The following is a 17,378-nucleotide window of genomic DNA, read 5'->3' as shown; positions in this document are numbered from 1 at the left end:
TCCTACTCCACATAGTTTTTTTTATATGCTGACAGAAAACTCCAACTATAAGTTTGAGGTATTTGAGCATGCAACGTATGAATAGGATTGATTAATAGTGGATCCATCCGAATCCTATTAGTCTCATTTATTGGTTCTTTAACTTCACATATCTCTTGTTACAAAACATGACTGGCTAAAACAAAGATAAGGTAACACGACTTGATTAGGGAATAAGTTGTCACTATCCTATCTAAAATGCCAATTTTATTTGTTAAGAATATAAGATCGGTTCGGTGGTTGAGATGAGAGAATTCCATACTAAAGTGATAAAGTCGTATGTTTAATTTTTATTCAACAAAATATTAATAATATTAACATATTTTTTATTATTAATATTGGTTGTTGTAAAAAAAAGTACAAGTTTAGTTGTTAGAAGGCGACGTTTCATTTATTTATATTTAATGTGTGACTTTTGCGGTCAAATTTTTTAGAAAAAAATTACCAACTCTATCTAAATTTTTTTAACAAGCCAAACTGAAATTTATTAAATCTGAATTATTCAAAGCATAAGAAATGCTAAAAATACGAATAATACAATAATATTTTTGACCTTTTTCACATATATTATAATAATAAGTTATGGATTTAATTTGTACATTTTATATATGAAAATGTTTAATTCCAAATTTTCATCCTCTAAAACATTTAGTAGTATTAATAGAAAAATATTTAAAAAAATAATAAATACATCTAAATGAAAATTATATCTCTTAAGAGAAAATAAAGATTAAATGTCCATTTGTGGTTAGGGGTGGGAATAAGCTGAATTGATGAGCTAGGCTTAATTAGACCTGATCATGTCAAAAAATTTAAGGTTTAAGTCTGACCTATGGATAGTCTGAGCTTGATAGAAATCTGATATGACATGTCAGTTTACTTAAAAGCCTATTTCATTTTAACATTTTTGAATAAATAATCAAACATATCTTTAAATAGATTAACAAGTTAATATGTCAATGAAATCAAGTTCTATTTTGATCTTTAACATTATATTTTAAAGAATATGACTTTATATACATTATACTTAAATTATATTTTATAATAATACATTTAAATATGTTAAAATTAAATAAGATTAATATGCGTAAATTACTAAAAGTTAAATATATAATAAAAAAATTAAAATTTAATATAATAATTATAGTAATAAAAAAATATTATTTATATATATATACATATAACCTGACATTTTTAATTAAATAGATTTTCTAAGAAGCCTTAGTTCTATGTGTTTAAGAAAAAAATCTGCTTATAGAATAAGTTTTTGTCAGTCTTATCTATTTTCATCCCTAATTGTAGTTATATCATATTAGATGATTTAATCTCCACATTTCCACTTAGAGAAGACCCTGTTTACATAAAAAAAGAAAAAAAAAAGAAAAATTCAATCAACCATCACGAAGCCATATATAGTAATGCAATTAATGCCGGTACTAAGTAACAACTGCTCTAACCTGAATTCTGAAGCTCTTCCTGATAACTGATAACCAAACTAACTTACACAGGTAGGATATTTCAATTTGTGTTTTTCATATTCTGAGTTTAATAATTCTAGTTGCATTTTTGGTACTTTTAAGAGGTAGCCCTTTTTTTTTCGGTTTCTTTGAAAAGAAGGTTTTCATGTTTTTAATTTTTCATAATTTCTTCAATTTGTAAGCTTTAAAGCAATGAAAACAAAGCCTTATTGATGTATTTCTGTGAACCGGAAAGGTAGTTGTTAATCTAAGCTTGGACACTAAAATTGCAGCTCATGAATTTGGAAATGAATATAAATATAACTATAAGATTCGGCAATATCTTGCGTTCAGACTCTTCAAAAGTAAACAACTCACTTAATAGTCTAAAACTGATGATACCAAAAATTAATGAATAAATCAATTGTTGATATTATATACGAATGTATTGATAAGTAACTCCCACTATAGACAATTTATATTTCACTAATGTTTTTACGCAACACTCACTTTTCAAGACACTCTCTAATTGGTTGAAATTCTCGATTCCTACGTGGTAGAACTCAGATGAATTTCAATCAATGCGGATATTCATTTCAAGAACACATGAATGTTTTCTATCTCATCCTTTTTTCTTTTCCCTTCTTCAGGTTTTCATGGCTGCATTTTCAATATGTTACAGAACACCTTACAAGGATCAAAATCTACAAACTCAAAGTGTAATTAGACAGAATGGCAAAAGGTTCATGAATGATTGTGATAATATGCTCAAGGCCGCGACAAAATTACGTGTTCAGTGTTTATCAGAGCCTAAATCTATTGAGAATCAACTAAGATCATTAGATTCTTATTTTGGAAAAATCCAACATGATACTAAATTACATGTTTCTGATACATCAAATGATGTAATGAAGGTGTACCAAAGAAATGATCAATATGGATCAAAACATGGTCTAGAGTCTCTTGATGAGTATCTTGGTAAACTAAATAATGGTAAAGTGTAATTGCATTTTAGTATTATAGTTTTTTCATTAACACTAACACTTTAGATCAAAGGTGTGTTTGGTGTGAGACACGTGTCTGACACAGACACACGTAGTTATATTCATTCACTCAGTGTTGCAATATTTGTTTAATGCATACTGTAAAGATGAATAATATGTAAGTATCTCTGTATGCAGGCATAAATCAAGAATCTCGCGCGGCGTCTAATGTTGAAAATCATAAGGATGGATATTTAGTTCCAACACAAATTATCAGCCAAGATACTCAAAGAACAAAATTTAAGAAACCAAATACTTTTGTGAATATAAGAAGTGGTCCAATATCTGCTTTAGATTCACAGCAGCAAAATGAAACCTCCAATCTTTACCTCATGTAAGTCTTGATCTGTCATAATGAAAATAATTGTTTTAAGCAGAAAGATTTTTAAGAAAAGCAGAAGCTATTTTGTGTTTGCCGACCATAATGAAAATACCTGTTTTAAAAAACTCATCTTTTGAAAGTGATTTTCAAGAGAAGCTAGCTACTCAAAGTAGTTCTTTATTTGAAGTAGTTTTTAGATTTTTTTTTTTCAGATTCTATTTATAAAATAACTCTTTTTTATCCTTCTATGTTGTGATATTTGGTACAGTGGTATATTGGCATCAGTGAACATTGCAGTGTTTCTATTTGAAATAGCAAGTCCTATAAGGAATGATGAATTAATGCTGTTTTCACTTCCTCTGCTATATGGAGCAAAGATAAATCATTTGATCATGGTTGGAGAATGGTGGAGGCTTATAACACCAATGTTTCTGGTACAAGATTGAGAATTGGGTCTGTGTTTCCATTTCACATACATAGTGCACTATTTACATGACACTAGTCATCACCTAGGACTAATCACATCATTTAATTATGATGTTTTGTTTAAATTTGTGCTATGTTTTCTTAATTTACTTTTGGGATGATTTTCTCTATTTTAGTGTTTATTTTAAATTTGGAAGGGGTGTATGTGTTATTTAAGAGACCTCAAAAGATTTGGATTGCTTGATGTCAGCAATCTACGCATTCACACAGTCAACACATTGGTGGCCTTTGGATTGAGATCGGACAATCCAGATTTCAAGCTCGGTCGGTATTTCAGTTTTTTCAAATAAAAATCTACATTGAAATCTCAACCGTCCAATTTAGATTCAATGTCCGCTGACATGTTGACTGCGTGAATGCATGGATTGATGACAGCAAACTGTCCAAATTCGACCTTTGGAGAGGTCAGTGCAATTTCCTCTAATAATTATTAATATTTTTTAAATAGATACTGACTCAGGTTTCTAAATCCACCACTCCATTCACTCACTTCATAGAGACCATCATGAAAAATCAGGAACATAATGCATCATGTGTTTTGTTAGTGTATACTCTTGATGAGAGGTGAAACTTAAGTAAGAAAGTATCTTATGTCATTTGTTTAAGATATAAACTTAGTAGCACATGCTTGATTGTCATTGATCTCATTGTAAATTTGCTTCATGTGCATACTTTTTAACAAATTTTTCATATGCAGCATGCAGGAATATTTCACATGGCTCTTAGTTGTTGGGCCCTTGTATCATTTGGGCCTCAAGTTTGCAAAGGCTATGGTTCCTTTACATTTTTCTTAATCTACATACTTGGTGGAGTTTCTGGAAATTTGGCAAGTTTTCTACATACTCCTGATCCAACTGTTGGTGGAACTGTAAGTATCAATCATTCTACAATTCCTAGCATTCTAGGATATCATTAATCGGATTCGGATTCACTGCAGTTGCAAAATCATGCAGTTACACACATTAATTGATCTCAACAGTCGATTTTAAATCAATCCGCTCACATTACACATTCACTAAATCATCCTGAAATAATTTTATCAATAATACAAATAAACGTCATGTAGTTACTGCATGAAATCCAAACCCAAATGAATTGTGTGTTGAACTTAATTTTTACAATGTCTTACTTTTTGTTTTGTCTTCAACTTTCTGTGTCTAACATGAATTTGCACTCAGGGACCTGTATTTGCAATAATTGGTGCTTGGCTCATGTACCAAATTCAAAATAAAGATGTTATTGCAAATGATGATTCTGAGAATCTATTCCGAAAGGCGATAGTTATCACAGCTCTTGGTTTCATATTATGCAACATTGGTCCAATTGATGAATGGTATGTATGGTTTACATTATTTAGAGAAAGTAGCTTATTTGATATAACACAACACAATATGATAGAAACTTCTAATCATAAGCTTAACATGTCAAAAGTATACATGAAAGCTCATAGTAATGAGATGGAAGAAATGTATTCTTAAGGAAAAAGTTATATATATTCCAAAATGTGAATCAAATTGTAAAATATAAATCTTTACCTGATGGCTGACTCATTTGTAGGTCACATTTTGGAGCAGCTTTCACAGGCATGGCATATGGCTTTCTAACTAGTCCAACTCTTCAGTTGAATGAAACATCACCAAGAACTGGTGGAAAAGGAATCAAACTTGTTACCAAATATGGTGGTTCTTTTAAATCACTAATTATATTCGCCATATTCATCGTCGTGTTAAGCTCATTCCTTTTGTTTATGGAGCCACCTCTCATTGCATTGGCACCTGTTAATGAAGTAGCAGTTATCGCCTTGGAATATATGTAGCTATTTCGTTGATGCAACATGTCATCGACTTGTCAGGTTTTTCCGAAAGATTTATCTCGTAGGACGGTGCTGTCAACTGTCATACAAAAATATGTACATTTTATAAATATAGAGTAAGAAGAGTTGAAATGCATCATGGAAGCATTTGATATGATATTACTAAGATTAGGCTCTCTTATTTCTGTATATGATTGTATGAGCTTAGTCCTTGGCCACAAAGAACAATAGATGTAACACAAACAATAATGTTTTTAATGATCTTTCCCAAGATAGAGTATACAACATATACACAATATGAATTAGTAGTTTGTGACATACGATTCTAATAATGGATTCAGTTTGGATTTGAATGTTTGTCTTATTTCATTTGAAGGTTTGTCTTGTTTCATTCAAATTCAAACAAATTGAACAGTTATTTTTTTCCAAAGGTTAACCTGTATATATACATTATAAACATGAATTGAATACAAAACATTTTCTTAAATTAATAAACATCAATTGGACTATAGAACTCTTCATGAATCATGCTTTTTTAATCAAATCTGTAATGCAACCAAAACAAAAAAGAAATATACTTGATTACTAACTTTTATTGAGCATCAATCACAAGATAGTGAATAAAAACGTTTGTCAAAATAAAAACTGCAATCCAACTTGTCAAAAATTGCATGTTAAACAGGTTGGTCAGACGAGTCCTTGTTGTTACATTCCAGTTTATTTCTTTACTTTCTTACTAAAGTTTCAATATCTTATTTTTATTAGAACCAATATATTGCTTAAATGGAATGTTGACTTTGGAACTAGACCAAAAATATTGGAAACTATAACAAGCCTTCAACACTACATCATAGAATTGAGACCAACAGCTCAATTGGAAGTCAGCTTTGGTAATCAATCTCTCAAAACAAATATATTGAAGTTAGATTCAGTAATCAACCTCTCCTAGAGGAAATGTACTTGTTAATCTCATCATGTATCTTCATATCTGTATGTTGATATATTTTAGTATACTTGCTAGAGCCTAAATCTTAATGGTATCATTCACAAAAATTAAGCTAATTCTATTTGCTTACAAACTTTGATTTTTGAACATTGATGGCATCAAAAGAATACATTAATCAATATATTCAGTTGCTCAATCATACATTGGAATTAAAAGAATATACATTAATCAAAACAAGTGGAATAACATACATGGTTGCAATAAAAACAAAAACTCAACACAAGAAAAGAGAATAAGATAAGATTAATAAAAACTCAAACTCTGAATGTAACACTGAAAATGAGGAGAGAGATTAATAAAACTCAAAAATGTGAGTGTAACAATGAAAGTACAAAGAGATTATATAAACACTCTGTTATAAAAAATAAATAAAAAAAGATTATATAAACAGTGAAATGATTTTCACTTTTTGGAAAACTTGTTTTCCCTCTTTTAGGCTGGCATGAATAGGGATTAATTTTTAGAAAATTGTATTTAACAAAAATAAAAATTATTCTTGACAAAAAAATTAGTGTCTCAAATGAATGTCATTTTTAATTATTTTTTCAATTCTATCGTTTAATTAATATTATATTATATATTACTATATTTGTTTCTAATTATAAGTTTTTATTGCATTATACACACATATAAACTGACCATCCATTTTATTTAGGAGTTTTCTTTTACTATTTTTGTAGCTAATATAAAAATATACTAACTTATTAATAAATTGGGGTAACCAAAACTATCCTATTACTTTCTCCGTTCTTGATCTTTTTACCCTTGCACACACATATAAAATAATATATATTTAGGTAAGGTAAATTTAGTTTTTTTATCTTTATTCATTAAATAAAAATAAAATTTATTTAATGTATATTTTTGTATTTTTGAAATATATCATTGATTATTAATATCTTGGTTTTCTAAAATAATCAAAATATTGAGACAAAAGTAAAATGCTTACGAAAATTTTTGCCAGTTGAATTTTCAAAAGTTTTGTACAGAAAGACTTTGGCAAATTAAGCATATATTTTTTGAAAAAAATACCATGATATATAATATCTTGTTGTTTATTTATTTATTTTTAAATATTAAATATATATCAAAATATAATTTAACCTTCTTAAACCATTTCCTTGAGAATTCTTTAAAAGTCAATTTGCAAATAAATCAAAATCAATTCGCAAATAAATCCTAAATGATCAAAGATAAAAGACGGAGAGAGTAGTAAAGTACACTTTGTCCTTTCGTAATTACTGTAACACTCTTTATATAATATATATTTGGGATAAATACTTATCTTAGTAGTTTGTTTATTTAATGATTTATTTCTAAGAATTTCGTTGTGAATTTAAATTGCTATATATCACTGCCACTTTGCAGTAGTGGCATACTGTTTTTGAGAAAGTATGTTATCATTTTTAATATCACTTTTAATTAAAAAAGTATGTTTTGTAATTTTAATCGAATTAGTTATTTTTATATTAAACATTGGATAGTTAGAATTTTATATTATTAATATCTATTCATATTGTTTAAATCAAATTTTAAAATGATTCACTATCTTAATTTCCATTTTCGTAAAAGTATATGTGCTATAAGATGTTTCAGATTGTTGTTTAATTCTTTTTATTTATTTATTAAAGTGTGTACATTTTTAAAGTTTGTATTTAGAAAAGAAAAAGGAGTTCGTATTTGTACTGTGACATTGGTTATCTCAACAATTGAATTTGTACTCTAACGATAATTGGGCCTCTCTTTCTCAATTAATTAATTAAATCTTCTTTTTGTTTTATTATTAAAATCAATTGAGTCTAACCTAAGATTGTTAGCTTTTGTACCCTCCATTTAAATTAGTACCCCCAAATTTGTTAAAAACTCAGTTTTATCCTTAATAAATTCATTCACGTGAGCGGTAAAAAAAAATTACTCTAAAATCTGACCCTTCGTTGAAATTTCCGGTAAATAATTTTTTGCAACTAAATTTCCTATAGTTATATTTATTACCGGAAATTTAGTCAATGAAATTTCCGGTAGTTGTATTTTCAATACCAGAAATTTCAAATTTCCGGAAGCTACCGGAAATTTTAAAAATTTTGAAAAATCCGGTAGTTAGTTTTTGTTCACCGGAAATTTCGTTTTTTGAAATTTCTGGTAGTTAATCCAGAAATTTCAAAAATCCGGTAGTTATTTTTATTTTTATTTTTTTGAATATTTTTTGAATTTGTTTGTTATTTTATTTTAAATATATTTTTTTGAAATAGAGATGGAAAACACACAACCAGTATTTATATATTTAACTGAAGCATTTACAACTGATCAAATTTTTGAGTCACGGGAAGCTGTCATATCATGGGCAAGAGAGATAGGTCGACAAAATCGAGTAACAGTTATCATTACTCGATCAGACGTAGAGACTGGAAAGAGAGTGTAACATCCCGTTTTTCAAAGCGAGGGTATATTTTTTTTAAAAAAGTAATTAACGACAAACAAGGAATTAAATCAGGAAATGCCTTTGGATAAATAATTGAGTCATTATAATTTACAAGCAGCGGAAAAGTTTTTCCAATTATAAATCCAAAACATTTACACAACATCAAATGGTACATGGAACCCATTCAAAGAAGATGTCAAACTGACAATATTAGTATAAGTACAGTTTTCCAAACTAAAAATACTCCAATCCAAAAAGAAGGACACCTAGTCCCTATACATCATCCTAATATGATCATCCTACCAAAAAGCTATACACCATGAGTATCACCACGCACCCCGTGAGATCCTCCTAACGTAACTGCAGTCAAGCGTTCCCATCTCCATTCCCGTCCGTAGGGTACGAACCGGTAGGACCGTCCTGACTCTCATCTGAGGGCAAAGCCCAGATTTCCACAATAATTGTAAAAGGTCACCAACCAAAAAAATAACAGTTAACACACAGCAATTAAGTTTTTAAATGCTCAAAATGACTTTTCAACTAAGCATGCACCTTAACAGGATTTTCAATATGCGAAAAGTTCATACAATACTTTGCCAATTAAAAATGAAAGTAAAATGAAGTTCTCAATCTCCTAATTAACACATAACAAAACAAGACATGGATAAGTTAATGAGTAATCAATCATCTAACTCAAACTGAGGATTTTCACTAAGCCAATCGATTGGGAAATCGATTGGGGTGAAGGTTTTTAATGAAAACAGAATCCTGGGCTGAATCAATCGATTTGGCAATCGATTGACAGGATAACGGAGCCCCTGACTTAATACCAATCGATTTCCAAATCGATTTCCTGAAGGTTTTTAGTGAAATTTTGAACTCTGGCTTGATTCAATCGATTGGGCAATCGATTGACAGGATAGCTGAGCCCCTGACTTAAGGGCCAATCGATTTCCAAATCGATTTGGTCGAATATGGATGAGTCCCTGACTTAGGCCCAATCGATTGGGCAATCGATTTCGAAAGGGATTTTCAAAAAAACTGATTACAAAATCGATTGGCTAATCGATTTTGTCCATTTGGCCAAGTCCCTATTTACTATCCAATCGATTTGGGAAATCGATTTCCCTGATCGTTTTTCCAAAAATTCATGCATGAACTCAAGTCATTCCTAATCAAGTTCACAACCTAACACTTAGCAATTCCTACGCGATTACCACGACAATTGGGATCTCGATAACCATCATACTTACACACAATAATCAACACATAACACTTAGCATTTTCAACGCAATTAACACGATAAATCAAATTCAAATCACTCAATCATAAAACTCAATCAAACACGACTCGTGTGCCAAGCACCCTAATGCAATGCGTATATGCCAAAATGCATGGACTCGGAATTCCAAACCAAAACCCTCCTCGAAGGGCCGTAAATCATAATTGTACCGCCTATCGCAGGCCAAAGTACCAATTACCGAGGTGCCACCTATCACGGGTCAGCACGATTTACTAAAATGCGTAAATCATAAACGTACCACCTATCACGGGTCAGTACAGTTTACCGAGGTGTCACCTATCACGGGTCAACACGATTTACTAAAAGAAAAAGCGGGAATCGTAAACGTACCGCCTATCACAGACCAGTACTGTTTACCGAGGTGCCACCTATCACGGGTCAGCACAATTCACCAAAAATGTAAATCGTAAATGTACCACCTATCACGGGTCAGTACAGTTTACCAAGGTGTCACCTATCACGGGTCAACACAATTTACCAAAAGAGATTCCCCATTCTTAATATACTTTTGACTTAAACGATTTCCAAACAAAACATTCAGTAAACGAGACATTAAGAGATTCCCCATTCTTAATACTCATTTACCTTAAACGAATTTCAAAACAACATTAAATAAATAAGTCATTAAGAGATTCCCCATTCTTAATACCGATTTATCTTAATGATTTTCAAAACAAAACGTTAAGCAAACAGACATATTAAGAGATTCCCCATTCTTAATATACTTTTGACTTAAACGATTTTCACACAAAACATTCAGTAAACGAGTCATTAAGAGATTCCCCATTCTTAATATACTTTTGACTTAAACGATTTTCACACAAAACATTCAGTAAACGAGTCATTAAGAGATTCCCCATTCTTAATACTCATTTACCGAAACGATTTTCAAAAACGATAGTTAAGTAACCGAGACATTAAGAGATTCCCCATTCTCAACGCCCAGTTAACTTAAACATTTTCCTCAAACGCACATTAAGTAAACCGAGGTATTAAAAGATTCCCCATTTTTAATACTCGTTTAACTCTAATGGTTTTCAAATTCCACAGAAACAAACTCAAACATACTCTCACATTCAAACCATAATTCACAACAAACACACCAATTAACAAACATCAAGTATGGACACGCCAAATACAACGAACACAATTCAACACAACGTGACACCCAAATGCATCAGACTTCATTTACTCATAGTCATACACAATGACTTCAAATTCATTTACCACGAAACATTCATCAGTATAAACAAAACCTAACTCTAAGGTTTTACCCATAACGCATTAGATTCGTTTTCCCCCAAATCAATACATCCAACCCTGACAAATTCCTTCCCACACAACCACAGATAAGTCCCTAATGCAACTAAAAGTTTGGAAGGAGCCCTTACCTTAACGTTAGCTTCAACGTGGTTTTCCGGTACCGCGAGTAAGGCCGGTAAAATCTTTGCTCGCAACGTCGCCTCCAAATTGGTCTCCTAGCACTGTGGCGTGGTAGTGAGCAACTCTCCCTTCTAACTCTTCGCGAAATGAAGCTTGGATCTAGAAGAAACGGAGGGGGTTTGTGTTTGGATCTCAAATACCGTTTTTCTTCGTTTTCGAATCAAAGAGGAAGAGTGGAGTTGCGAAATCCTTGTTCTAACTCTCACCCAACCTTGGGTTACTAGTTTTGAAGAAAAGAAAGCGACGAAAATGAAAACGGGAGAAGGAGGAAAAATGGGTCACGGTTGATCAGAGGAAGAAGATGGAAAATTCGAATTTTCCTTCATTTCTTTTTCTTTCCTTTGTTTTTTCTTTCTTCCTTTTTCCTTCTTTCCTTTATATACTCTTTTCTTTTCCTTTTCCTTCCTTCTAGTTTTCCTTTCTTTTTCCCCCCAAACAAACACATATATACATAATAAATATAACTTAACAAATATCTCGAAATATCTAGATATTTGTTAAATTACCATTTCATCCGTAACGCATTAAATTCTCCGTACATGATTCACCACACTTAATTCAATTTATTTATCGACGAAAAATTCTAATCGCATCAAAATATCTTTTTGATTATAAACACTCCAAAATATTATTACTTTGGCTAAAAAGCCTCTGAGCCAAAATCTAAAATACACCAAAAATACATAAATGGTACTTTAAAATTATGGGTCTTACATTACTACCCCCCTAAAATTAGTTTCGTCCTCGAAACTATGCGTCGATAAATAGCTCTGGGTGTTGTTCTCTCATCTTGCTCTCTATTTCCCAAGTCGCATCTCCAGTAATTGGGTTCCAAATTACCTTGACCAATGAAACATCCTTGGTCCTCAATCGCTTGATCTTCCGGTCATCAATTCTCACCGGTGGTACTTCGAACGACAGGTTATCCTTTAGCTGGATTGTGTCTGGTTCTATCACATGAGACGGATCTGCAAGATATTTCCTCAACTGCGACACATGAAATCTGATATGATCAAATGAATTTCTGAGTCAACTTCTTCGATTTCAAGGCTCTACCTACTCCAGTAGTAGGTGTGACTCTCAGAAATACATGGTCACCCTGTTCGAATTCCAAAAGTCTGCGACGCTTGTCCGCGTAACTCTTCTGACGATCTTGTGAAGTCTTCATTTTCTCCTTGATCTTCCTTACTTTAGCTGTGGTCTGTTGCACCATCTCTGGTCCGACAATCATATTCTCACCGTCTTTATACCAACACAAGGGCGTTTGACATTTGCGCCCATATAATGCTTCATATGGTGCCATTCCAATACTTGCGTGGAAACTATTGTTGTAAGTGAACTCAATCAACGGAAGTACATCATCCCAGCTTCCCCTATCATCTAATACACATGCTCTCAACAGATCTTCCAAGGACTGATTCGTCCTTTCAGTCTGCCCGTCCGTTTGTGGATGGTAAGCTGAGCTCAATCGTAGCTTCGTTCCCAAAGCTTCGTGTAATGCTCCCCAAAAATGTGATGTGAACTTCGGATCACGGTCTGATACAATACTCGATGGTACCCCGTGTGACCTCACAATTTCAGCAATGTAGATCTCCGTTAGCTGATCTACCTTATAGGTGGTCCTTACCGGCAAAAAGTGGGCAGATTTAGTTAGTCGATCCACTATCACCCATATGGAATCATTCTTTCTCATTGTCTTTGGTAATCCGGTTATAAAATCCATGGAAATGTTGTCCCACTTCCATTCAGGTATAACTAAAGGTTACCATTGTTTGAAATTGTTGGTGTAACTTCAACTCGGTTGACATTTAATGTTGCATTTGCTTATATGGATTCTGAACGTCAAGACAACTTTTGGTGGGCATTGGAGAAGTTAAAAGAGTTGTTTTTTTCAAACACGTCATTTCCTCAGGTGATTGTGACTGACAAAGAACTTGCTTTAATGAATGCAATTAAAATTGTATTTCCATCTTCAACAAATTTACTTTGCCAACTTCATATTAACAAAAATGTTTGAGCCAAATGCAAACAATATATATTAAAGAAAGACATGCAAGAACCCATTCTTGAGTTGTAGAGGAAAATTGTTTGTTGTTCTGAAGAGAAGGAGTACGAGGAACTTTTGCAAATATTTGAGAAAGCATGTGTCGATAATATTATTTTCTTTGACTACGTTAGAGACACATGTTGAATCCTCATAAGGAAAGATTTGTTGAAGCATTGACCAATCGAGTATTGCATCTAGGAAATACTACGACTAATAGGTATGTCATTAAAATTTCACATTTTGTATTTTATTTTATGCATGATATATGATTAAAACTTCACATTTTGTATTTTTTTGTTTAAATATTAGGGTTGAGTCTGCTCATTGGTCATTGAAGAGATTTTTGGAACACAGTAAATGAGATTTTTGTAAGGCATGGAATGGTATGAATGACATGCTGAAGTTTCAAATTATTAAGATCAAAGGTTCATTTGAGATAAGTAAGGGTCGCAAAGAGCATATACACAACAATCCATTCTTTGATAAATTGACTTGGGTGGTATCCAAGAAAGCCTTAGGTGATATTGTTGAAGAATACAAGAGAGCCAGTTATGCCGGTAACGATAAAGATGTGTGTTGTTGTATACTTAGAAAGACTCATGAATTACCTTGTGCATGTGGGTTAGCACGATACAAGATGAAAGGTGTTCCAATCCCATTAGATGTTGTTCATATACATTGGAGGAAATTAACCTTGAATAGTGATCAAGAGGATGAACAATTGACAAATGATTCAGAGTTGGACATTACATCGGAGATGGATATAATTTGGAAAACATGGAAAACACTTAATGTTGCTGGAAGAAGGGCATTAAAGAGCAAGTTGCGTGAAATAGCATATCTGGAGACAACATCAATGTGCGCACCAGTGGATAAAATCAAAACAAAAGGTGGTGTTAAGAAAAAAGGCAATAAGCCGAAGGGATATGGCGTATATCGCGACCCATCATACTTTGAGCATGTTGATACTCAAGTCTCACAGCAAGCATCCAAACAAGTCTCCCATCAAGCATCCAAACAAGTCTCCCATCAAGCATCCAAACAAGTCTCCCATCAAGCATCCAAATATTTCCACGAGTTTCCTTCTTTAATTCATCCATATATCGAAGACATAGTTAATGTTAAAGCAGATGGAAACTGTGGATATCGTGCTATTGCTGCTTTACTTGGTTATGGTGAAGAATACTGGAGCATTATACGTCGGCAGTTGTATACAGCAAGTCTCCCATCAGGTTAAAAAATATTTCCACGAGTTTCCTTCTTTAATTCATCCATATATTGAAGACATAGTTAATGTTAAAGCAAATGGAAACTGTGGATATCGTGCTATTGTTGCTTTACTTGGTCATGGTGAAGAATACTGGAGCATTATACGTCGACGGTTGTATACAGAGATTAAGTCCAAACCTGATTTATATGCTGCATTATTCAAGGAACGTTTGCAAGAAGTGATAGAGTCTTTACTTGTAACTGAGTTGGAAAACTAAGCTAACGAGAAGTGGATGACCATTCCTGATATGGGTTACGTGATAGCAACAAAATATAATCTCGTTCTTGTTACATTAGCAAAAACTTTTTGTTTGACTTTTTTCCCATTGAGGGGTGCACATAATGGAGATTTGTCACGTGGTCGTGTTATCAACATTGGTTTTGTTAACGAAAATCATTGGGTTCAAGCTAAATTAAAATCTGCATGTCTGTTACCTCCACTTGCATGACATTGGAAGAAGCATCGTAGCGATGAATCTACATCATGGGCTATCACTTATGCAGGACGTCTACAACATTGGGGTTCTTTAGATTTAGAAAATAATTCAGATTATATGTCTTTGGCAGATGATTGACACTTTTGAGTTGTATGTTGTTTTAAATGATACGATTGACACTTTAAATATTGTATTCAATTTAGATGATTGCCACTTTTAATTTGTATGTTGCTTTAAATGATAGGATTGACACTTTAAATGTTGTTTGAAATTTAGTCGCGAAAAATAACTCTGAATAATAAATAAGTCGCTAATAATAACTCTGAATAATAAATAAGTCGCTAATAATAACTCTGAATAATAAATAAGTCACTAATTAATTAAGTCTGAATAATAAATAACTAACTAAATAAGTCTGAATAAGTCGCTAATAAAATAAGTCTGAATAACAAATAACTCGCGAATAATAAAATAAGTTTGAATAATACAACTATAATACTACTGATAATGTCCTCCTCTAGAAATGTGTAAAGCTCTCTCTAATAAGACACACATCTGATCTTCAAGACCACCCATATGCAAATCTAAACTCTGTTGTATAAGACCACCAACTGCGTGACACCGTGTACACCTAGTATCGGGACCAACATCATGACTAGGACCAGCATCATGACTATGACCAGCATCAGAACCAGGACCAGGACCAACATCGACATCATAATTAGGACCAGCATATGCAACAACATAAGGGATCATCTGAGGATGAGATATCCTATAATACCACTGGATGTATCCCTCAACACACTCATGTGGATATGCAGCTGGGTGCAATTTAGCTCAAAGTGATCGTACAAAATTCCGGTACATACTCCATTCAACGTCGACATCACGTGCAACAAGCATCGGTGGTGTAGGAGGAATGTGTTGAGTATACCCAAACTGTCGTATACACCTCTCGGGTAAATACGTAACAATCGTGAAACACCAAAGAATGTATCTTGTAAATAATGACACAGACTGAAATCGTGTCACAATGTTCTCATCGTAATTCGGTGCCCAGATAATATCAGTATCCCTCAAAGCATCCAACTTTGTCCTGTAATATGCAACATTCCCAGATGTTTGTTTTGCAGTCCAACGAAACATCCGTGGCATCGAGGAAATATGTTCATCCATATCCCGTTTACAAATATTAGGAAAATATTCATAAATCCAAGTCTGTAAATAATTGAAATGTAGTAAAATTATTAAGGTGGTGAAATAATTAAAAAAATAATGATAAGTATAATAAATATAATAGTACCTGAAATAAAGATAAATATCCTCCAATCTGTTTGGTTGCAGGCAATGTACTATCTCTAAGATAGTCATATAACACAACAAGTGCAGCCGGTCCCCATGCCCATTTACCACAACTATCAAGATCTTGAAACAGAAAGAGATATTTTGCAGATACAAGTGTAAAACTTTTATCAGCAAGAATGGTACACCCTACCAAATGAAGTAGATATGTCCTAGCTGCACAATCATATCTTCGTTCATGAAGTTTCTTAAAAAATACCTCTTTCAACCACTCAAAATTATACGAGGCCCCTCTATTGGTCCTAGTCTCAGTGACAACTTCATCATATGCAACTCCCAACAATTCAATAGCAGGAGCAATTGGCAAATCTTCATTGATATTTGCGGGAGGTGTGAAAAACTCTCTAGTACATGGGATGCTCAAAAGACCCTTGACGTCGTCAAGAGTAATAGTCATTTCACCGAATGGCAGGTGAAATGAACTAGTCTCTGCGTGCTATCTCTCAGCAAAAGCAGATATCATATTACCGTCAATCATATGCAAACGACATCTTCTCAGAGGATGTAATCCAGATATATTAATCCAATGATCTATTTGAGCAGGTAAATGATATCTAATATCAATAAATTTGTCTTGCTTTTTGCCATTGGAAACAACTTTCAAGGCACGTCTTTCCTGTTTAATTAAAAATAACACAATTAAAAATATATTATAATCTTATACTACAAATAAATTATAATGTGTAATAAAATAACCTATACTACAAATATATTATAATATGTAATAAAATAAATTATTTACTAACCTGTCCATTCCACACATTAATTGCAATATGATGCTCATAATCTGTAAGGACAGAAAGATCATAAGGACCTCCAGGAAACATGGGTTCATCAGGCTGGTGCTGCTGACCATGTTCATCATCAAAATGTTGCTGCTGCTGGTCATATTCATCATAAAACACATGATCGTGCTGGGGCTGCTCATCCTG

General features: G+C 32.6%; 1 protein-coding gene across 1 annotated transcript; it reads left to right on the top strand.

Moving 5' to 3' along the window:
* Positions 1-1,256: 1,256 nt before the first annotated feature.
* Positions 1,257-5,513, top strand: LOC101511229 (RHOMBOID-like protein 9, chloroplastic). Its single transcript, XM_004516627.4, has 7 exons — positions 1,257-1,547; positions 2,147-2,489; positions 2,678-2,873; positions 3,130-3,295; positions 4,045-4,215; positions 4,526-4,680; positions 4,905-5,513. The coding sequence occupies exons 2-7, from the start codon at positions 2,153-2,155 to the stop codon at positions 5,161-5,163; spliced, it is 1,284 nt and encodes a 427-aa protein (XP_004516684.1). The 5' UTR covers positions 1,257-1,547; positions 2,147-2,152; the 3' UTR covers positions 5,164-5,513.
* Positions 5,514-17,378: the final 11,865 nt, after the last annotated feature.

The sequence above is a fragment of the Cicer arietinum genome, chromosome 2 (assembly GCF_000331145.2).
Source record: "Cicer arietinum cultivar CDC Frontier isolate Library 1 chromosome 2, Cicar.CDCFrontier_v2.0, whole genome shotgun sequence".
In the NCBI taxonomy this organism is placed as follows: Eukaryota; Viridiplantae; Streptophyta; class Magnoliopsida; order Fabales; family Fabaceae; genus Cicer; species Cicer arietinum.
Note: the sequence above shows the minus strand (reverse complement) of the source record. Positions and strands in the feature narration are given on the sequence as shown.